The sequence below is a fragment of the Acanthisitta chloris genome, unplaced genomic scaffold (genome assembly GCF_000695815.1).
Source record: "Acanthisitta chloris isolate BGI_N310 unplaced genomic scaffold, ASM69581v1 scaffold6141, whole genome shotgun sequence".
Classification (NCBI taxonomy): domain Eukaryota; kingdom Metazoa; phylum Chordata; class Aves; order Passeriformes; family Acanthisittidae; genus Acanthisitta; species Acanthisitta chloris.
The window spans coordinates 63,863-87,816 of record NW_008654305.1 but is presented as its reverse complement, the minus strand read 5'-3'; the positions used below and the strand labels follow the sequence as shown (position 1 = coordinate 87,816).

General features: G+C 39.2%; 1 protein-coding gene across 1 annotated transcript in view; it reads right to left on the bottom strand.

Moving 5' to 3' along the window:
* Positions 1-23,954, bottom strand: part of LOC103810537 (glutamate receptor ionotropic, delta-2) — a gene marked incomplete at its 5' end in the record, with an annotated part of 72,900 nt that overhangs the window by 3,910 nt on the left and 45,036 nt on the right. Inside the window, one exon of the mRNA XM_009083442.1 lies at positions 21,599-21,794. Within this exon, the coding sequence (XP_009081690.1) occupies positions 21,599-21,794 (196 nt within the window). The remainder of the gene's footprint in view (positions 1-21,598; positions 21,795-23,954) is intronic.

Sequence of the window (23,954 nt, the reverse complement as noted above, 5' to 3'; positions counted from 1 at the left end):
CATCCCAACTGCCAGAATGGCAGAGATTTTTGGAGTATCTGAAATACATTGCCATAGGAAAAAAAAACAAATTACAGGCAAAATTGAACCTGTGAGTTGATCATCAGGGTCTTTTGAACTCAGGCACTACACTGGTCATTAAAGGAAACTGGGAGGTATGATACCAGACAGAAATGCTTGACTTGACTTCCCAGTTCTGTGAGCAATACCAAAGGAGTTACTGTAAAATGAGTTGTTACACAGAATAGGTACCATCAGCACAAAGATGTTAAAACTACTTCTATAAGGCTGTTATATTTCTATTTCTATCATAGAACATTTACGAAATTTTTGTTTGCTGAAGCCCTGTCTGTAGGTATTAGTTAAAATTTGTCCTTGATGCTTCCACCAAACCCCAGTTGAGTTATATGAGGAAAGCATTTAAAGCCATTACACTCTTGCATATGCACATATTTTATGCCAACATGGATGTGGAGAGTATTTCTTCTTACAGCTAACCCGTTGGTGAAGAGTAGGCTGAATAATGTATTTGTGTACAACTCTGGCATTCCAAAAGCACATTTCTAGGTCTAGAAAATTATACATTTCAGAAAGAATAATTGTAAGTAAACAACAACTAATTACTGCAATTTTTCATACTTGAATTCTTGGACAGGATCTTTTCTGCATTTTAAATTCCTCTATAAAAGAAATACAAAGAATTCTCATGAAAGGAAAAAAATTACACTATAGATTGCAGGTTAAAAAGAACTGGCAGTTATTTTTCCTACAGAAATCTTTTAAGTATTTCATCATACCTAAAATGTGTTAACTGTTATAAAAACAACAGAACTTCTAAGGCCAGGGAAATCTTTCAGTTTCAACTGACTGAAATGATATTAGCTTTCTGGAAGAAAATCCTAAAATTGTTAGATAATGCTGATGAAGTCCATTTTCTGAACACCCTGTGCCTACACTCTGGGACACAGTGGGGATGGTTTTTCTACTCCTTTCCATTAACTTCCCCTCCAACTGCTGTACACCTTTCCCTGCCTATGGAGTTGTCAGTTGTATTTCAGCCAAGAACACATGAACAGAAACAGACTCTTCCCCAACACAGCAGCAGCAACTCCACCTCTGCCCTAAAACACATCAAGGACACTATTTATCACCTGCTCCATACAGCACTTTGAGGGTCATGTTCTCCAATACCAACCACTCCACTGCACTGACTACACAGGGGGAAAAATCCCACCTGATGCAGCTAGATAGACCTGTGTTGATCAGTGTGGATGGACCTGAGACTTTGGCATATATAAATACAGAAATAAATTTTTTGACATACTCTACATGTTCAGCAAGCTGCAACCTGCAGAGGGCTGAGCTCTGTTCTACAGAACAGCCTCTCCAAGGCTGCTATTACCTGAGGAATGAAGAAGGCTGAATATACATTTGCAAATATACGAGAACTAATATACATATTGTGAATATTGTACTCCAAAATGGGAAAAAGCAAAGATAAAATTTGTAGTGGAAGCTTAAATCTCGTTTTTTGCACTGTCAGGTGTTGGCAAACAGCTTGATGGCATTCACAACAGAGTGTTCTTTATCAGTAGAAGGGAATGGAAACACTTTGATCTCCATAATCCTCCTGTGAGAAGCCAAGGAAGTTGCTGTTTATCAGACTGAAGCCTAAGTCAGATCTTCTGCTTTCAGAAAAATTCTTATTTGCTAATTTGTTTTCCTCAGGGGACAAAGTGCACAAACCTAGCTAATTTCTATTTGGATCCCAGTAAAATAAAATCTCATGTTTCAGCTTTGTTGAATAGACCTCACTAATTCACAGTTCTCTCACAAGGAAACTTTCTGTACATCCAAAATACACTTTTGGAGCTTCTTGGCCCACACTCCCCTGCAGACCAGCACATGTGGCTGATCTGCAGAACTCAAGAGTGAAATGCAGTCATGCAAACAGAGAGGCAGGATCTGAATCTGACCAACAGCTCTCTGCAATACATGACAGGAGCTGGATTCCCATGGGGGGATTAGAGCACAGAATAAAAATTTATATATACAGAAAGCTCTATTCAGTCATCAAGGCAAGCAGTTAATAAACAAGCAAACAAATAAATAATAATAATCTTTTAGTCTTTCATTTTGCAGAGCCTACAGAAAGTTCTTTAAATTCAAGGGGCACTATTTGCCAAACATTGAAACTTTCTCTTTGTACTTATTCAAACAGAAAAGTGTGGAATCATTTCTAAAACTGTTACTGAGCTAGTGCCCAGGAGCAAACAGCAGCAGGAAATGAAACACGAGGGAGCTCAGGGGAAGAAAGAAGAGGTTAGAAATCCCAGCCTCATCTCCTCTTCAGTATGAAGTTTATCTTTCATTACATTGTCATACCAGCTTGAATGACATGTCTATTTGCTCCAGATAAAACTTAATCAGGAAAAGCATTAATTCCTCATATACAACCTGCCACCAACTTCTTGAGAAAAGTCTCAGGATCACATGTTCACTTGTTACACTGGGCAGACACTGAATAATTCATCCAGAATAACCAGAATTGCTCAGGTATGAGAGCTCTCTTACCTCAGTGTTAGAATTTTCCCAGTGTTCAGCACCTTCACATTCTGCCATTGTAACTAAACCTATCTTATAAGTTACAAGACAGAAAATGGAGCAAAACAGAGTGGAGGTCAATCATAGGTACAAGTTCTGAGGGTCAGGGGAGAACAGAGCCAGCTGCTTCTTCAGGTGTTCACAGCAAAGCACTAAAAAAGCAGCAGATAATGCTGATCACTGACATGCAGCTGAACCACAGGCTCAGGATGGCAAACATTAATTTCAGATGGAATAGAAACAGGAGAAAAAAAACAACAGAAAAAAAAATATGGATACTATTTTAAGGGTATCACCAGTGAAGGTCATATACAGAAATTACACAAAACTACTTCAGGTTCCTCAGAAAGTTATGTCTGTGGTAGCCAAGTGGCAGTCTCAATAATGCAGCAAATTTAAACCAAATATTGCTAAAGTGATACCCTTGTTCTGATAGCTTCATATTTTTGTGGCAGTTAATTCCCAGTAAAAGATCATTTAAATGAGGAAATATAAATGGATCAATACTCTCCACTGGGGTGAAAAAAGTAAAATTTTGTGGATTAAAGTATCATGAAGAGGTTAAACAAAGGTGAAATTAGAGAAGCAGCATCCCTCTTTAAATTAAATCAATCCAGTATGACACTCACTGAAGGGTTCTTGTCTCCATTCTTTAGAACAGAAGCAGTCAATCTAACTGCAGCTCTTGGGCAGCATTCCTTATTCAAAGACACACTTACTGAATACCAACTGCAAGGACAGAAAAATCATTAAAAGTCAAAAACTACTCATCAAAACCATTCATCACCTGAAAAAGAACTTCAACCACAAGAAATGTCTTTGAAAAACTACCAAGATTCTGAAAAATTCTTCAGTAAAAGCTTGTTTGAAATAATACAGTTTCATTTTAGAAACTTATTTAAAGAAAATTACTTATCTTTCAGTTTTTTATATTCCTTGTACATGAGCCCTGAGCATTTCCATAGTGGTAACAGGATTCAGGATGTCCCACTACTCACACAAAAGAATATAACTATTTTATTCTGGATCATTCTAGCCGTGTCTTTTTGACAAGTATCTCCTGTGCAGGCTTGGATGGAGCCAGCTTGACCTCCAAACCTAGACACAGCATCTTGCACAATAATTTAGCATGTTTGCCATCATTTTGATACCCTGCAGGAGACAAGAAGCAGTAAGTGCTGGCAACCTACAGAAGCTTGGGCTAGGGCATGAAGAAAGAGGTTTGGATTATGAAGCTCAGTGCTTCTGCATCAGTTGCTTTCATACAGACTTTGATGGTCTCAAAAGCCACTTCTTCCTCTGGAAAACCTGTGTGAAACCATCAGCCATCTCCTCTAGCAGTGAACCTTCCCCTTAAGTGCAGCAGTTTCTGTGGCTATGGAAAGAAGCAGACTGAGATTTGGCCCAACCCCTTCAGGTTTTCTGCTTTCAGTGGCAGCTGGCAGCCCCTTTCCCTGGGAGTTCAATGAGGGCTACCACAGAGTGTCTCTAAGTACTTCTTACAGACTGTTAAGTTCAGGCTGCTGCATGGACTGGTGCCATGGACAGTTTCCAGCAAAGCACTCTGTAAAAGGTCTGCAGAGATATTTCTGGTCTATGACATTTGCAGCTAAAGAAACCATTTTAAGTCCAGTCAGGTCTATGGGCAGGTCAGTCTCTCCTGACCATGCAGCCCAGATGGTGGATGCTGCACCAATAAATGCTCCTGTGTCCTCAGGTCACTGTGTTTTTAACAGCTGTTATTCCTCCAACATATGGGTTCCTAATGACACACCACCATCCCTTCTCACTGGCTTATCAGCTCTTTGGAGACTCCATTCCTGACTGCATTTTCACTCCTGCAAGAAGGTGCTTTGAAGCTCAGGAAAGAAAAATGCTACAGAAGGTTTTCTCTTTCCTTTGCAGTTTAGGATCCATGGAAAACATTAGGAGCTGTGGGAAGGGGAAGAAGACCAGTGCAGTTGCATTTTTACTCAGTTCAAACTGCCTCCTTGCTATCACCATGCAGACAACTGAGATGACAGAACAAATTGTCACATGACAGAACCCTGCCATGCAGACAACTGAGATGACAGAACATATTGTTACATGACAGAACCCTACCATGAGAAGGATAGTACATTGGGCACATATATACTAAATGTGGGGGAGAAGTGCAGTTTTTCTCTGGCTTTTGAAAAATCAGAGAGAAGCCACAGTATGTCACTGCACCTGGGAACATGTGAGCTGCCATGCCAGTGGCAAGAGTGGAGAGAAGGTCCTAACTGACTGCCAAAGCAAAAAGAATAATAATTTTCTTGCCCAGGTCTATATTATTGGCGTGCTTCTCATTCCTTCAGTATGGATTTTTAAATGAAAAGTGATGAACACAGTTTTCTCCACTTGTTAAAGGAGATATTAAATGATGCTACATAGCTTCTCATGCTTTGGGGGTATAGGCCTGACCAAGTTTTCAAGAAAAGCAGCTGCATGCCTGCATCTGTACACAGAGCCCACACAAACATTTGCAGCTTTGCAGTGCTCTGTGTGCAGACAAAGCTCCTTTCCCTGCTCTGCTATATTCAAACATCACACACAATGCAACTGCACACACATGGGTTCTTCTGAAATTATGATCCCTTCAGACACAAATGGAAAGCATAATTCCTACAAGTGGACATCTGTGTCAAGTCCAATATAGTATCATTGTTATAGCATTAGTTGTAAATTTTAGAAAAAGCTTAATTCACAAGATGTACACAAGAAAGCAGAGTAAATACAATGCCAGAAAAATATATCCTCATTTATCTTGTGTATGACATATCTATGAAGAGGATATTTTATTGTAGCTGAAGAAGATAAAACCACAATAATATTTTCTCTTGTCTCTTTTAAGACTTCTTTTTAGTTGTGTTTATTCATTTTGTCATATTTTAAATTATTTAGAGCTGAATAATGCAAGTTCAATGGGAATCTAAGGCCTAGTACAGGCATCAACATTTGGCAGCTAGTGAATAATTAATAGTCATTTCAATGGGCTTACTGTGTACCTACATGGGGCACACACTAGAACTTAAGTCTAGCAATGCATGAGCTGAATGAACTGAGAGATAAACCACAGACTAAATATATGGCAACAGCATAAAAAATAAAGAAATCTACAGATTAAGTATAAGATGATAAAGATGAAATCAAAACTGCAATCACAGAATGTACACAAAACTTGTCATGGAGTGTTAAAAGTGCCTCATAGCTTACAAATTTTATAGAGTAGTAATAACTAAAACTTATTGAAAGCTGTATACAATATAAATCCTGAATGGATACAATACAATTTGACACAGTGTCTGTCAAAAAGTGTACCATGTAAAACTCGATGGGGACTGGAGAAACTCCACCAGGCCTAGGACTACTATTAGAAAGAAATTTGAAACAAATCTTCTGCAAGTTTATCTGTTATTTGGATGTGATTTGCCTTCATTCAGCTAGGTATGGATATGGATGTTATGTATGTTTATGCAGAATAATTCTTGTTGTCATGAGATTTTCCCTGCGTGTAACTCAGTTCACGAGGTCTGAAGAGTCAAGTCAGCTTCCAAACTGGTGGATGAAAATAAAAATTGACCTGAAGTCTATCACTGATTATTTTCAAAAGATGCCAAATTTGAGCTAATGATTTCTCACGTTGACTGTAGGAAGAAATAGACTCTGAAGATATAAAAAAGGGTGTTGCTGAAAGACAGGGAAAATCTTTGATGGGATGTCCTAGGAAGGTGGAGATATTGATGGAGAAGTCAGTTGATGAGAGGCCAAATTAGGTATTTTAAGATCTTGAAAAGTGGGATGCTAGTTTGGAAGGGGAGAGGTACAGCAAGAAGGGTAGTAAAATACATCAGATGCAAAGAATTGATGTGATCTTTAGTTGCATGCTTCATTGATTGTTCCACTCCAGTGAACTTCATTTTAATTTTGCAAAACCACTGTAATGTCTGACAATGTGGGGAAAATCTCAACACTACACATGAGAGCATATATTCAGAAGTAAAATTCTCTGAATCAAGATTGCCATTGGCATATATGGAAAGACAAAATAATACCCTGAGTATTTTCCACAACTGTTGTAATTACAAACATATGTTATATGTCATTATATTAGCCAGAATTTTGGTATGAGTTCTGTTGAATTACTTCTGGGTTTGTCTACTTTGATTCTCTTCAGAAATCTCATACTGTTCTGTTCTCTTTGTTGTGTTCCATCTGCTGCCCACTTTGTTAAATCTAAAATGATTTAATGATTGCTCTAATCACGAGTAAGATACTGTTTAAACAAAACCATCTCCTTCATTTAGCTTTCAGCACAACCATAGCATAATCAAAGATGTTCAACTGAATAATAGCATCATCTGAAGGACTGAAAGCATTTTGCAAACATTCATTAACCGACGTTCACATTTGCCTTTTGTGAGAAAACATTTCTGCCTTTGCCATTTATACCTGCCTGTTCTGCACCTATGTCATTGAATGTTGCCTCCTGACAATGCTGTGAACTACAACATTTGAACTCCAGGAGAGATTCATATAACAAATTGTGTGTAAAGACATGATTTGAGCAAAATATTAGCACTTGAGGCCAAAATTTTGATTCTGAAGATATTGCAGCTTATAAGCACCTGATTTTTTTCATGCCAAATGCTGGTTTTGAGCACACAGTAGCTGTGGGTCTCTCCTCTATGAGGGATGAGCAGACTGGTCTCTCATACAATGCTCAGCAGAGACCCATGAACGAGGTGACAGGGTACCATTGCCCATGGAGAGGCCCAGTCCAGCAGCCTTCCCAGTGCAAACTGGTAGTGTCACATAAAGCACAACATGCTCAGAACTCCTGCCACATAGGAAACAAAATTTACAGAGTTTCAGAATTGGATTTGTCTTATTTTTCTGACCACATGCAGTTTAGGAAGCAAACCCATTCTATTTCTCCATGCTGCAAGACATGATTTTTTTCAGTGTCTCCTGGAGGTCACAAATTCAAACTGCTTTGCACCAAGGTATGAGGCAGTACCTTGGATCAGTCACAAGACAGATAGTCTTGGCTATCCATCTCATACAGAATACTACTCAGGAACACCAGCCAGCACTTAATGGAGTATTGCTGAGAAATTTTGAGGTTTCCTGGGAATTTGTACCCCAGTTAGACTCACTAACAGGAAGGTGCCATGTCATAGTTTTGTTTACTCACAGATTGAGAATTCATGTTAGAAAAATATTTGTGCTTGTTTTGACTGGGGATGGCTGATTTTCTTCATAGTAACCAGTATGGGCTGTGTTCTGGATCTGTGCTGGAAACAGTGTTGATAACACAGGGATGTTCTTGTTATTGTTCAGCAGCACTTGCAAAGTGTGAAGACCTTTTCTGCTCCTCACCCCATCCCCAGGGGGCTGGGGATGCACAAGGAGACAGCTGGGACAGCTGACCACAACTGACCCAAGGGATATCCCAGAGCATGTCAATCATGCTTGGCGTGTACAGCAGGGAGAAGGAGGACTGGGGAACAATCAGAGTGATGGCATTTGTTTTCCCAGGCACCCATTACACATGAGCCCTGCTTGCATGGGGATGGCTGAACACCTGAATGAATTCCAAGGGGTTTTTTGATTGCTTGTGTGGCATTTTCTTAAACTGACCCAAGGGATATCCCAGAGCATGTCAATCATGCTTGGCGTGTACAGCAGGGAGAAGGAGGACTGGGGAACAATCAGAGTGATGGCATTTGTTTTCCCAGGCACCCATTACACATGAGCCCTGCTTGCATGGGGATGGCTGAACACCTGAATGAATTCCAAGGGGTTTTTTGATTGCTTGTGTGGCATTTTCTTAACCTATTAAACTGTTTTTATCTCATGAATTTTCTCACCCATTACACATGAGCCCTGCTTGCATGGGGATGGCTGAACACCTGAATGAATTCCAAGGGGTTTTTTGATTGCTTGTGTGGCATTTTCTTAACCTATTAAACTGTTTTTATCTCAACCCATGAATTTTCTCACTTTTAGCCTTCTGATTCTCTGCCCAATCCGATGTGGCAGGGCGTGAGTGAGCAGCTGTGTGGGACTTAGTTGCCAGCTGAGGTTAAACCATGACAGGACCACATGGAAATCCTTCCCCGAGGTCAGAGCAATAAAACAACATCAATCTTTGACTGATGCTACGACCAGAACTCCTTGGTACTTACACACTTGTACAATGCAGCTGCTTAGCTACTGGATTTTTATTTACAGATGCATTGTATTTTCTACCCATCTCGGTACTGCCCTGGGATTCCTATCCTTCTGTTCCATTCAGCAGGGAGCAGGGGCTGTTTTATTTGGTTTAATGGCCATTCTGCAAACAGCAGTAAACACCAATCAGTCCCCATGCAGTGGGGAAGCTTTAGAGCTGGGAATGAGAAGCAGCTCTCTCCTGCCATTGTAATTCAGGGAGGGAGTTGTGCAGCCTATCTAGATTGTGTATTTTATGCAAACAAACACAAGAATGAAATGTGATTACAGTGTGGTTAAAATGCTTCTTAAAATACTCCATGTGGCACTTTAATTCCCTTCTCCCATAGCTTGGCTATTGAAAAGAAACTCATTTATTGTAGTCACATTTTCAAACTAGACAACTCTGCCACCTAATTCAAATGCAAAGAGACATAAACTGCTTGATGGCAATTTAACTAAAGAGAATAAACGGTGGAAAAAACTCAATTATCACTACTTTTCAGCCCAAGGAAAGATTTTTGCTTATTTAACAGAAGAATTTTAGCTTTATTTTTAGTTGACACACTTTAAGAAAGCTGACTTGCCTAGCTAGCACACCTCCCTCAAATGCTATGCTCTTTTAAATTGTCTGGAAAATTGACTCCATCTACCTTTATTTCCAAGGAAAGTAATTGTCTGGAAAATTGACTCCATCTACATTTATATCCAAGGAAAGCACTCAGAAAACATCTTTTCAGTTACTTGAATCAGGTCAGAAAAAAATAGGAGCAAGAGGTTCAGTTACTTGAATCAGGTCAGAAAAAGACAGTAGCAAGAGACTTCATAATATATGGTATAAAAAGCTCACATTATTTTGTTTGCCTTTCTAAGGATTTTGTTGTGTACAAAAGATGCCAAGCTAATGCCAGAGAAAGAAGTCTTTTATCATTTGTCACTGCCTATGTAAGTACACCACTGACACATGTCAGTCTTGCAAGTTCAAGTAGCAGGAGAGAAAAAACTATTTTTCTACATCCATCTGATCCTCTGATCCACTCAGCAGGGACTGTCATGTTGGTCACTATAACCATGCAATACCTGTAGGAGCTGCAAATACTGTTTAGGTCATGTTTAGGAAAGCTCCCCTGCACACCCACAAAGGTGCTGCGAGAGATGATGTCAGGATGGAGAGCCCAAATGGGTTTTTCCCTGGTCTGCCCCAGCAGCCATCCACAGACTGTATGCCACGATGGGCATGCAGAGAACATTTTAGTTCAAAACACTCCTCTCCTGCACAGATGTTAGAAGACAGCTGTGTGAAAATTCAGGCTGAATGGGATTTTAAATCCCCTGAAATATGTAGCAGGAGTTAAAGAGGTGTGTTTCCATTTCACATCATTCCAAAGGAAGCAAGTGAGTAAGGCAAGAGTCTCTGATCATGTCCTGACACAAGACCTTAGTGCAGCCTGACAAGCTCCACACTGGAGACTTTCTGCTTACTGTAATTATCCCTTAAAGAAATAACCCCCTACATCATGTCAGTGTGAGTATGGTTTAAGCTCACAAAAATGAATCATATGTTCTGGCACACTCAGAGTAGGACAGCAATAACTTTTGTGTAACGACTATCCAGTCTGAGCTTCCTGATCTGGTGCTTCATACTGGTCTACATCCTCCTCTTCCCCTCCTTAAACATAGTATAAACTTTTTCTTCCCTCTCATAACACTTTGAATAAATTAATAAATTGAATTGATTGGAATAAATCAATGAAATGATATATTTCTTGCAGTTCTACTAGAATATTTCCCACAATACATAATGAAACGACTAAGTCAAAAAGCAGCCAGCAGAAAAGTGTCCTGAGTTTCCATTCTCCTAGACCACATATTTTTAGATAAGACCTTAGAGATCTCTCTGGCTCTACAACCTGTACTTGCATTTAAATGCACACAGGTATTTAGAAGCACGGATGTGGAGTTTGTAAAACAATTGCTATTTTGGGATTGCACAGGCAAAATTTTTGGGTTCCTCCTTTGTATTTGGAAAATCAGCCTTTTCTGTGCTTTATTTCTCTACATGGTATCTTAAACTGCATTGGACTTTCTCCCCCCTCCTGTTTTGAGACTAGAATGACTTTCAGGGCAATGATCTGTTTTAATTAAAGCTTGTGATGCTTAGAGACTTGATACTCGCATATGTTAGAGACTAGAAAGGTTGATTTTCCTAAGTATTCTGCTAGTGCTTTTTAGTTTACAGTTTAATTTTCCTGTGCCATGCTTATTACTTCACTAGAATTTAATTGCCTACCAATACGTTTATTAACATATTGACTATTCAAGGATGATATTCTAAAAATCTGCTGTCCAAGCAGATGTAAGTTCTTCTTGGTGTATCCACTTTTTTTTCTATGACTTCCATCTCTAAGAGTATTTAAATGAAAAAATTCTGAATTATTTCATCAGGAACTAATAAATATCTTACAGTGCAGACTTGCTGCAGAGCTACTCCCTGCAATTGCATTTTCTGGACTCTGGAACAGACATTTTGTTGTTTAGTAACAAGTTGTTTATTAGAAATTGCCTAAATCTGTTTTATGAGCAATCAGTATAGCAGCTCCAAAAACATGAAACAAGATCCTTCTCTTACCTCTTATTCCTCTTTCACCATTTTAAACTTTCATCTCATAGTCGAGGTCATGTTTTAGTGCTGGAACATAGAGCACATTTTATATCTGCCCTTTCTTGTTACTTCTATGCAAGTCTTTTTTTTCTGTCACATATATCCTTTAAACCACCTTACATTCAATCCCATCATATATATTTGTTAATGAATCACAATATATTTGGGTATTATTAGAATATGTTAACACATAAAAATGGTAGCTGGAAACATTTAAGCAAGAAAGTGAACACATGACCAAGTTCTGTGCCTGGAGCAAGAGTGTGCTCTCCTGATCTATTGATCATCAAACAGAGTCTGCATTTCCCTTCATCTGTGTGTGATACATGCCCAGAGCAACTCAGCACACTGTGAGCCTGCAACTGGGCTCCAAAGTGACAGTCAGACAGAGTTTGGGAAGGCTCAATCTGATTGCAAATTGAAAGTTGCAGATTTCATTGCACAGCTCAACAGTGAAACAGTGTAAGCCAATGGAGAAAGCAAAGGGGATGTGTGACAGTGTGGAGATGAAGGGTGTAAAACAGAAAGGATTAGAGAGCTGGGAAAAAAAGATGAAGTAGCTGATATCTATCAAAACAGAAGGGACAGACAGTCAAAAAGCAAAAAAAAAAAGGAATGTAAAAGGGGGGAAAGAAACTGAAGTGAGAATTCAGAGGGAGAGAAGAAGCAGAGGTTGCTTGAGCTGTGTAGGAGTCTGTGTAGCCCCCAGACACCCTTGGAAGGGTGGTGTTATTGATCTTCATGAACCTGGAAATGTTATAGAAGCTCTGTAGGAAAAACACTAAGTTAATGGAGATAAAATGAAGAAATAAGAGCTCACAGAACCAAAATAACAGATGCCTAATACTTTTCATGTCCCCTATAGCCAAACAAAAGTGCTGCAAATGCCAAACTTCTCTTTTCTGTTAGGCATTTTACAGAGGTTGTCTTTCTTAGGATAACAAGAATGTAAAATGAGGTGTCAGAGCATGGACATGTCTCTCTGCCATGGAAAGGGACCTGAGCCACAGAGGAGGAATGGTGAGGGAGCTGTGGCTTTAATACTGCCTTTGCACGTGAGTTAAAAAACGTAGAAGCACAGGAGGAACCAACAAAGGAGAGGACATAATCCAAATTTCTGTTTCTCCTGAGGCAGCAATTTTTGACAGACTTTTTCCACCAATGGTTTTGAAAAAGGGATATGGAACTAGATTTGGGCACAAAAGAAAATGTGTGGTTGTTAAACTGCATAAAATGAAAATCTTTTTGTCATCCTCCTGTAAGAAAATGGCTACAAGTGACCTGAAGAAGTAAAAGAATTACTTCAAGGAGGATATCTTACTTCTCCCAAGCTTTGCTTCCCCATAGATTGCACATATCTGATGTGACCAGACTAAGAAAGCATATTCATGGCAGTTTGTAACGTCCATCAGAAATCTTTCTTATTTAATAAAGAGCTATGTATGTGCTACTCAAAAATCCAAAGAAGGGTATGCTGGCACACAAGAGGAGGTTCACTGCTCTGCTAGCATCATCACACCTTGCTCATCCCTCTACAGTCTGTGCCCATATAAAGTTGTTGATTGTAGTCTTTTTTGATGAGGCAATGCCATAAATGGGAGAGCCTAGGAAGGTAGTATGTACAGGTTTAGCAACTGCATTAGAAGTAGCTTGATGGGCTGGAAAAACCTTTCCCTGTATTGCTTTTTCATTATCTATCTATCTATCTATCTATCTATCTATCTATCTATCTATCATCTATCCAACATGCTTTCACTGTCTAGAAGCAGTGCCCAAATGACAATGGACACCTTAGAAAACTGACCCCTCAGTACCTTTCTGCCCCAAGGAATATGCATCTCCCAAACCCTTCCTGACCTCTGCAGCTGATAAACAGAAGGGGGGACATCAGCTGGTTTTGGTTTTAATTGAAAGAGCAACATGCTGTAGAATTTACATTTTGCTGCAAATATATCCATAAAGACATTTCCAGTTCAGCTTCAGGACAGAGCACATAATTTCTACAATTAATCTCTTTCCAGTGCAAATGAAATCAGCACTGATGCTGCTTAGTTATTAAGAAATTTATAGTCTTTCATATATAATGCTTGGGATTATGGTATTCAAATCTGATAGGGCCATGGAAACAAATGGGATGTATACTGGTGTGAGAGCAATTCCCAAAGTGCTCAGTACCAGAAAAAGGCACAAGAAGATATAAGGGGGTTAAACTAATCATTGCCAACTACAGAGTTCTCATACACATAGTCACAAGTAGTTCATCTGCATGTTGTAGTCTAGGTACACTTGCCATCAGAGCATAGTGTTGTGTTCCTACCTTCCCTACCTATCAGAAATATCTAAAGCTCTCTGGAAATTGAAAATAAAAAAAAAAAAAAAAGAAACTCTTATTTGTTATCTCTACACCTAGGGACTGAGGGCTATTTTACACAAAATTAGTTCTACTTTTTGCATGTGCATGATGATTATTTTAGACCAAATGCCTTGCAATGCACCATGTGCCTTACAGTGGCATCTACCCACACACTTCTACAGAGCTGGTCTTCCACTGTCAGGACAGGGATGCACTCCAGATGTTTCTGTCATGATTCCATCCTACTTAGTTCAGTTCTACAGAAAATAAATGTCTAGAAACATCTCCACTCACAAAGGAATCAGTTTTCCACTCTGGACAGTTTTGCCACATGATGACTGCAGTGGTCTTCCACTGTCAGGACAGGGATGCACTCCAGATGTTTCTGTCATGATTCCATCCTACTTAGTTCAGTTCTACAGAAAATAAATGTCTAGAAACATCTCCACTCACAAAGGAATCAGTTTTCCACTCTGGACAGTTTTGCCACATGAAATGATGACTGCAGGGTTAGACAGAGATTAAGGAATGAAGTACTTAGCCTTGTATTTGGTCATCAGGATGAAGGACTGGGACAATGCTCCTCTCCCCCCTATCCCATGCTCACTCCTCAAAGGGCTGTCAGCTCTCCTTTCTCTAGCTGAAAAGTCTGGACTCAGCTCTCTGCAGAATGCAATTCTACAGGATTCAAGCAAAATTAGTTCCTCAGGGTATATTTTGCTATTATTTTTATTGCCATTTCTAGTCATAGAATATGATCTTAGTTTGGTAGGTACTGTACCTAACATGCCACCAAGAAAAACAGGTTCCCAGCTTAGGTATTCCTGACCACTCTCTAGAGCAGCAAATTTTCTGTCTATAATTGCTAGGAAAGAAATTTCAGCACCTAATTGAGGCACCTCAGGTTGCACATGATGGAAACATATTTGTAGTCATGACAGATCTAGGTGAAGCAAGGTTTTAAGAGAGAATTATCTTTGAACAGAAGAAGGCATATATCTGTGGGAGGAGCTCTAAATAACCAAGCTTTCAGGCAAACAAGCATCTTCTGAAAACAAGCAGTAAACTTCAATATTAGAAAACTGTCTCTGAGATTAATGCAATGATGTTAATCAATGAGACAATTGAATGAAATATGTAGCTGGCACCACTGAAGCCAGAATAATCAGGAGATAATAAGGCCCAGTTGCTCAATATAATCTTATTTTCCCCCTATCTTTTTTTATTGTATCAGACTCTTACGAACTTTAGTTCCCATGTTCATCTTTTGAAGTTAGGCTGTAGGTCTCCCTTGAGGATGAAGGCTGAAAGGTCAGGCACAGAGAGGTTGTTTTTTGAGAAATATTCTTCATCTGATAATGGTGGTGTTCATCAATTTAGTTCATTCTGGGGTATAGTAGTTCTCTGGTTTGTTTCCCCCACATCACATCCATGCTAGTATTGAGATGACTATTGTGTAAGTTCCCCTCTCCCCTCTGATTTGGCAGTTATAAAATAAACCAAAGCAAGGGAAAGACCATAAAGAAGCAACGAAACAGTGCTGCTCAGCTGATGGGTAGCAATCATAGTACACTAGAGACCTAGTTGTCAAGGTTTTTGTTAGTGTAATAACAAAGGGGAACATTCAGGAGTTTGAAGAAAAGACAAGACGACTGTCTTGAGGGAAAACATACCTTACAGTAGAGTCCTTGGTGAAAGCATTAAGATGCTTACTTGGAAAAAGTGTTGCACAGGAAGCTCACACAAATGATTTTCAACTCAGAAATAAGAAAGCTACAGGGAGAGTCAGAATCCACCATGAAAGGCCTTGAAAGTCAAGAAATTATTTTTTTTCCCCTTTTACATAGGAACATTGTCAATGGAACTAAATGGAGAAAGAGTGCTTTATAGAGGCCCCAGAAATGACACTGGAAACTACTGAAGCAATGGACTGGAGGCTGTATGGGTAAACTGTAGACATGTTATGGAAGGCAAATTGATAAATAGGCAAACAAGCAAAAGAAAGCCATAGGAAAGAAAATTAAGACTATGAAGTCAGCTACTGACTTTAGGCTGAACTGAGCTAGTGGTCAGACATGAGCAGACAGCAGAGGAAAACAAAATTTTATTTCAGATGGAAGAAGCTCAGTTCAGAACTGCAAGTTGTCTCCATGGAGCCAACTTGTTTGGACTTAAGAATACTCAGGGATGAGCTACAGATGGTCTTGGATGTAGGATGGCCCATAAATTTTCAGAACAAATATGGAAGATTCTCCAAAAGAATAGAAAGATAAGAGAAAGAGCAAGCAAAGACAGTCATGCAAGGTAGAATGGCACAGCACCACAGCAGGACTTTGGTCAGTGACATCTGAGGTTGCTAAAGTGACTGGAAGGCATATGCAGACTGAGCAAAGTCATGAGTAACTTGTATGGCATTCCAGGTGAGGTACATTTGGAAGCACATAAGATGAAATAGGAGATGAACTCAGATAAACTTTTCAGAAAACTTTGAAGACAAAGGGAATACTGCAGCAGTTGTCTTGCTTAGTTGCTGGATGAACACATGTCCATTTAGATCCATTTCTTACTATGTAGGCTGACTGAAATTTTGACTTATATATTCATTTGAATAAAACCCAACTCTGCAGAACATAACTTTTACAGGTGTTCTACTCCAGATAAAACACATGAGAACTCTCTAGAATGTCAGAGTAAGATCAGACTTTACTATGTGCTCAGGAGTGCTGGTGAGGGAGAGCAAGACTATTGTTAAACCTGCCTTGAATTCTGAGAAAATGATGTCGCACAAAAACTGTTTTATATTTCATTTCTAAAACTATGCACGGTATCTTCTTCATGCTCTGTTAACTGTCATGAACCAGTTATTATACTTCCAAAATACATTAAGCCCCTAAGCTAACCCATGTAACTATCAGTCTTCTGATAATGCCTGCAAGTAACACCACACTGCATTTGTAGTGCTTCCTGGTCAGGATTCTACATTTCTACACTGCTTCAAGTTTTTTTAAGCCCCAGATATGGAAGCAGAGATACACAGGACTATAAGAAAAAAATTAAAATATTCAGACCCTCCATGATAATACAAAGTGAGGGCAGTAGGTGCATTTGGACTATGCAGGAGACAGTAATTGCAAAATAGATAAATGGCACCCTCAACTGTGGAACTGAATGTATCAAGGTCTTAATTGTACCTGTGAACTTTATTACTTGTAGAACAGACACAGAGCACCTCATTTTCCCAAGAAGCATCACCTCCAGTGGCAGAGGAGAACCAGGGAACCAGTGTCTGGGTTGATAATTTTCTTGCTAACCAACAGCTATATAGTGTAGCTGATCCTCTTGTAGTCAGTTAAGATATACTGAAGTACTGTCCCACCATTTTTATATGCTCTTGCCTTTTTTGCTTCCTATCCCTTTCTTAGCTACGGCCAAACAGCTAATAATGGTACAGATCCAAAATCCCCAAAGTCTGTCTTTGTTTTCAGTGTCTTTTCATTGGGCTACTCCATGGTCAGAAATGTTCACAACAAAGATGTAAGGACTTCCATGCATTAACTAGATCTTTAGTGGTGCAATCAGTATATCTGCCAGAAGAAGGGCAATTCCAACGGCAAATTTGTGAGTATGGCAAGATAATTAGTTAATTCAGGAGTTTTTTCAGACCATCAAAATATATCCGCACTGCTGTAAACAAATTAAGAATATCCATGTTTAGTTATTAACAATGTGTTCTAGCACAGAATTGCAAATTGTTATTACTCCTTTCTTCCCCATCGAAATAACTAAGCAAAGTTTGGTTATTGTCTATTCGTAAGTAGTTTAAACAATATTATTATTATTATTACAGTATTCACAGGAAGGTAAAAGTGCCATTCACAGTGTCCAGGGAAAACAAACAGGCTCAGCAGTTCCTAGCATGTTTCCACTGGCAGTGCAAGTAGGATCACAAGAAAATTCAGATCTCAAGACCAAATTCCTCTTGATAGTGTGTCAAGTTGAAAAGGAAATATTATGAACCTATGAGGAGTTCACCATCCATAAGAATTATTTCACCTGACAGTCATTCATAAGTTTCCTAGCAGCTAAATATTCTGCAGACAGAGTTAAATAGACAGAGGTTTCAAACGCATTCGGATTCTGCCTGTGCAGCCTGAGAAAGGAATTTTCCACTCTGTACTGCTGAGAAGAATGAAGATGCTGTAGGCTGTGGTATCATATTCAGAGGAACAAGGTGGGTAGGATAGGGCATTAGGCACTATTATGCTCCAGGGAAGAAAGAGCAGACAGGGGCACAATAGAAGTGCTTCATTATATTTTAAATGGGAACAGTTCCAAGGATGGGAAAGCCTGTGGTGCTTGTAAAGGATTAAGCAGGGTAATGTGCTTTTTAAGAAGACATAAAGAGGTATGTAATGCGATATGTTTAAGCCTAAATGATTTTTCTTGGAGTCCTCAATGAATGTTTAAGCAGGCATGACTTAGGCCTCTGCAAATCCTCTCTGAATAAATAACTTCCACAAAAATAGAGATTCCTTTGACAGAATGGGATGCATATTTCATAACCTATGCAAAAAAGGAAAATCTATTTAAGACACATGAAATAGTTTGGAGTAATAAAGAAAAAGAGAAGATAAAAGCAAATATTCTCCAGAATAATCCGACCTTATATAAAAATACAGCTACCTCCCCATCCATTTTGATTTGACAGAGCAGGAAGACAAAAAACTGAATGCTTCCCTACCTCAAATTCAGACCTCAAGTGCTTTTTGCTACGTTTTGAGAAAGGAAGAGACAATAAATGGAAGAAAATTTCTAAATTGCCTGTGATTTTCAGGTTGTCTCCTGTTTGAGATATTTAAAACTACTCTCTCTTCAGGGTAAACCTACCCAGCTGGTCTCTAACTGGACCTGATGGTATATATAGCTGTTTGCTATGGATGGAACAGGAGCATACACAGGGATGCATATGCATCTAATTTATAAGAAGAACAGGACCAATAAATATCAAAACCTGAAAAGCTGCAATGGCATGATCATCCCATCTTATTTCTCTTGCCTGCCCTGCCCTCCTGCCAGGAGAAGCAGGTCAAAGCAGCAGATTGCCTGATGTAAAGTGGGACTACACAATCACTGTCATTTGGCTGTATTGTATTCTGACTCACACAGGTGCCATGAAGTCCCTGGCACAGCAAGCATGCAGTCCTGCTGAGCCAGAGGGATGATGCTGTTCCCCCTGTTTATATATGCATTAAACTACTTTCCTCACAATAAAATAATTCCAGCTGCCTGGGATTGTCAGAATAAAAGCAAGACAAAACTAAAGAACTTTCAGGATTTAACAAAAATGTTTGGGCAAGCCTCTTCTGTGAAGGCTACTTGCAAACCCCATGTAACCTCTGAGGTTAACTCTGAGCAGGGAGTGTTGTTAAAGATGAGCATGTTCACTGCATTCATATCATCCTTCCTGCACACCTCCCTCCCACGGTGCTCCCTCCTATAACAACCCGTTTTGAAGCACCTATTGAGTCTCAGCTCTCTCACTTGGCACTCCAGGAACATGTGCCAAGGTATTGGCCTTGCACAGCTTGGACAAACTGCTGTTTAGTCATGCTTTAGTGGTGATGAATGGTAGAAACAAAATGAAGCACAGAGGACGACCTGTTGGTTTAGCTTGTTCAGGGTTATAATCAGGTTAACAGCTCTGATGTGGCCAGTTAAATTCATTCCAGACACTGAAGAACATTATGAAGCATATAAATAGGCCAAGGGGACCCATGAATTCTTTCCTCTGAAATGTTTTCATTTCTGAAGTGTGTTATGTAGATTATAGTATCTGTTTCTTATCAGCTACCTTTTAAAATATTAATTTTCCATGCTTAAGATTAGCTTTTAACATCACTTTCTTCAAACACCATTCTTCCTGAGCAGCCAAATACAATCTTCTAAAAGCTTCTATGTGAACAGCAGCTGGCAAATAATCTTTTTATGTGTCATTTCTTCCTGTAAGTTGAAGGAAGGGGAGAAATCGTGCACACATAGTTAAATGTGTATGTTCATTAGAATCAGGCCTAAGACCTCTGATTCTTCCAAACTGGAGGGTGGTTGGCTTGCTCACATGGTACAACTTAGCTTTTCAACATCATTTGCAAGTGCTGGGAAGCAGAGGCATGGGAAATTAAAGAACTTAGGTATTTCTGGTTTCATAGGATTTAGGACATGTTTTCCTGTCATGTTTTCAGGAACAAGAATGCAAAGACTGTAATCTAGAATTACCTGCCAGCATGATGCACCATTTGTTTATGGGGTTTTTTCAGCTAAAAGCCATTAGTCAGCACAGCTGTGTTTAATGTACTCCATTTTTTGATTCTTCTGAAACAGTTTGTATAACTTGGGAAGGCAAACCAGGAGGGAAGCTGTTTTTTTTTTTTTAAATCATACAAAAGGCAAACCCCAGCTTTATCAGCCCCTTACAAACTGACCTAAACTATGTTTTCTCAAAAAAAAAGCAATTTCCTCTAGCTAATAAATCTTTAGACCTTTTTATATTGCTCATTCAGTTTAAGACTTTATCTAAAGGGGTTTCAAAAGTGCAGTTTTCCAGGGTCTCTCTTGCCTCTTCTTTTATGCTGTTTAGTCCTTCAGAGGAGAAAATATGATCTTGGTTATCCAGAGGTTGGATTGGTGATTTTTAAAACTCCAAAGAATCTTTGATATTTTGTAGTTCTTTTCTTATCAAGAGATCACCATTCATCATGTAAAGCAGAATCATCATAATCAAAGAAGAGTTCAACATTCTTTTTAACATAGCATTTTCTCTTGTTTGTATCCACTGTGAAAACACCAGAAATTACAGGTTTTCCTGGTAAAGGGATTGTGGTGGAGACAAAAGGCAGTTTGTCTGGAGTTTTAGAAGTCTCTAAATCAAGCTTAGAACAAGGAAACACACAATTTGTGGATATTCTGTCTAATCAATCTTCACATTTTGAAGTTTAAAATAGTCAATAAAACATTGTATTTCTTTGATTTGATTTGAAACTCTGAGTATGAGTTACAATGGTAGGGGAAAAGTTTGTATACAGTCACTCAACACATTTTCACTCTCATACTGAGCCCATTCATAGACCAATGTTTCTATAAAAGCTGTAGCTGTCAGCCAGAAATTGAGAGGGAATGACTGCATTCACAAATATGCCTACAAAAATTGACTCTTGCTCTCAAAGTACCTTCCCACTGCTTAACCTGCTACAGAAAGTGGCTGTGACACTCTTTAAAGCCAGACCATCTTTTGTTTGCCTGCCTCCCCCAAAATAAACATGACTCAGTGCGTCAGTTGAAAGCCAAGATTTTCAGTGTCAGGAGTCTACAGAAATAAGATAATCAATGTCTTGTATTTAAAGTCCTTTAATCTCTGTGCAGTACATTGCCATGTCTTCTGGGATTCTAAGTCCAGCGATCCTATTCCCATTTTGCAGTCTGACAAATGCACTCATCTCCTATAAATGCACCTATAAATCCTTTTTGGAGCAAACAGTCTAGATACTTACATTTTAAACTGCTGTTGTAAACAAGCTAGATCGCTGAGAAGTCTCAATCCTCTGTGCTGATGCAATGGGCTTGCAGAAATTAGTACCAGGCATCATCATTATCTGAACGCAAATGTATGCCTTATAAGCAACAACTAAGCAAATGTGGTATCATACAGAGCATCTCCAATGGGAAGCAAAAAGTAAGCAGAGAGGTACCTTTTGAATGCCTGCAGTCGACTCCAGGACGTTGTTCTCTGAGCCATTACTTCTGTTAATCATCCGCCACATTTGGGAGTACATGCTGTCCCTCTCAAAGGGATTCATCCCTTTCACTCGGACGTGCTCATAGACTGCAGAGTCCAAGACAGTGCCATAAGGAATGTCCGTCTGCCTCGAGAGATCCTGGAGAGACCTTAATTATTAAGGAAGAAAAGAGACACGGGAGACTTGAAGACACATTTTCAAGAGGAAGGAGCTGCAGGCAAGTAAAGGGCAACGCACACGAAGACAGCTGTCAAGACACCTTTTGCTTTTATTTTCTTTTTCTTTTTTTTTTCTTAAGATAAAATGGGATTGAAATTTGATTTTATTATCTAAGACATAAAGAGGAGTATGAAGTGAAAGGAAGGGGTGGAAAAAGTGAAAATGTATGAAAAGAGCAGAAAGAAGAAGAGAATCCAGTCTAATGCTGAGCTCCTTTGAGCAGGAGCAAAAGAGAGAAGGGAGTATTGCAGTCCTTCCAAACACATGCAGCAAGCTCAACAGAAGCTAGGTAACTGCCTACGAGAGTACAGTGCCATCACACACCCTGCTGCTGTGGAGCTGAGTGCTAGCACCAGAACTCTCCAAAGCTAGCCCAAACTGGCACCTGGGTTGAGTACCACTAAGTGCTGCTAGGTTACAGTGAAGGGCACTGGACTGTGCATCCACCACAGGTCACATCCTACATTATTTTCAGCAATAAGCACATTTCTGTTGTAGTTTCTTGAACTGCTTTCACACCACAGTTCATGTAATTTAGTCCATTATTTTCTTTTTCTTTTACATGTTGTTCTACTTTACATGTTGTCTAGTTTTATCCATTCTCTATAAGCAAGAAAAATTAACTAGTTTAGAATTTTCTAAAACCTCCCAAATATGGTTTTGTCAACCCTGCTTTGGACTTAAAAATATATGTATTAGAACTCTTTAAAGTCTCCTTACCTCTTGGACTTTATTTTCCCGTCCTATACAATTGCTCTCGTGTACCTTTTATTCTTTAATGGCACTCATTAAAGTTTCAAAATAACAACTGCAATATGTCTACTGTTCAAAACCCATTACAGCTTTGCTGGCACAAAATAACTGTGTATAAACTGCACAGATCTAGTGGATGACACATAAGGAGAAATCAAGGGGTTGAATGCTGTCTTAAAGAAGGCAATAGCAAATTGTAAAAGCTCATTGCAGATAAAGAAAATGCAAACACAAATGCAGGAAACTCATTGATTTCCAAGATGTGCTTCTGAAGCATGTAAATACAGAGGCTAGTGAAAATGGCCCTACAAGGGGGCATAAAAAGGAATTCTTAGGTATTCTGGGATGGCACTAAAGAAAACAGTAATAGAATCTCAAAGGGTATGTATGCCTCTGAACAAAACAGAAAGAAGGAAAAGAAGAAATCAATAGAGCTCAATGGCAAGGGTTTAGAGGTTAGTTAAGTAAAAAAGAAATCCTTTGAAATTCAGACATATGGGCTTAGAAAAACATTGAACAAGAGCTAAATTCCAATCAGATAACATATAGCAATTGCAAGGAAAGGATACATTAAATTTTCAATAATAATTAACTAATGATATTAAACCCCCCCAAATCCTCTCATCTTCCTCTGCTTCAGTGGGGAAAGTGTTGTATCAGTACACATATGCAATAATCAAAGGTGAGATGATAGATGTAACATTTCCTGAAACTAAGTGTATTGGTCTTCAACTGGACGTGGCACTGTTCACCACCACTCTGGGCCATCCAGCCAGTTCTTCACCCAGCAGAGAGTGCCCCTGTCCCAGCCATGGGCTGCAGCTTTTCCAGGAGTGTGCTATGGGAGATGGTGTCAAAGGCTTTGCTGATGATTCATGGAATTACAGCTAGTCAGCCAACATCATGGAGTGAGTCCTCTCAGAGCACATTTCTGAGCACATGAAGGAGAAGGAGCTGACTGGCAGCAGTCAACATTGATTTACCACAAGTCTAATGACCTGGTGAGATTTTCACCCTATTTCACCATTAGGCATAAGTGTTGTGCAGAAGAAGGCATATTACTGTTGTGCTGACAGTTCATCTATCTGTCAAAAGCATCACTGATCAAAGGCACTAGGCAAGTAAAATATACTATAAACATCCATTCTGTGTTACTGCTGCTATTGGCAATACACTCCTCTAACAACTGGCAGTGCTCAGAAATGCAATGAACTGTCACAGGATGAATATTTTAATGTCTTGTAGTTGTTGTGTTATTTGTCATACTAGAAAAGTATACAAAAAGTATATATTGAGTCTCCAGTTTCTAGTGACAACATCCAGCAAAATTGCAATA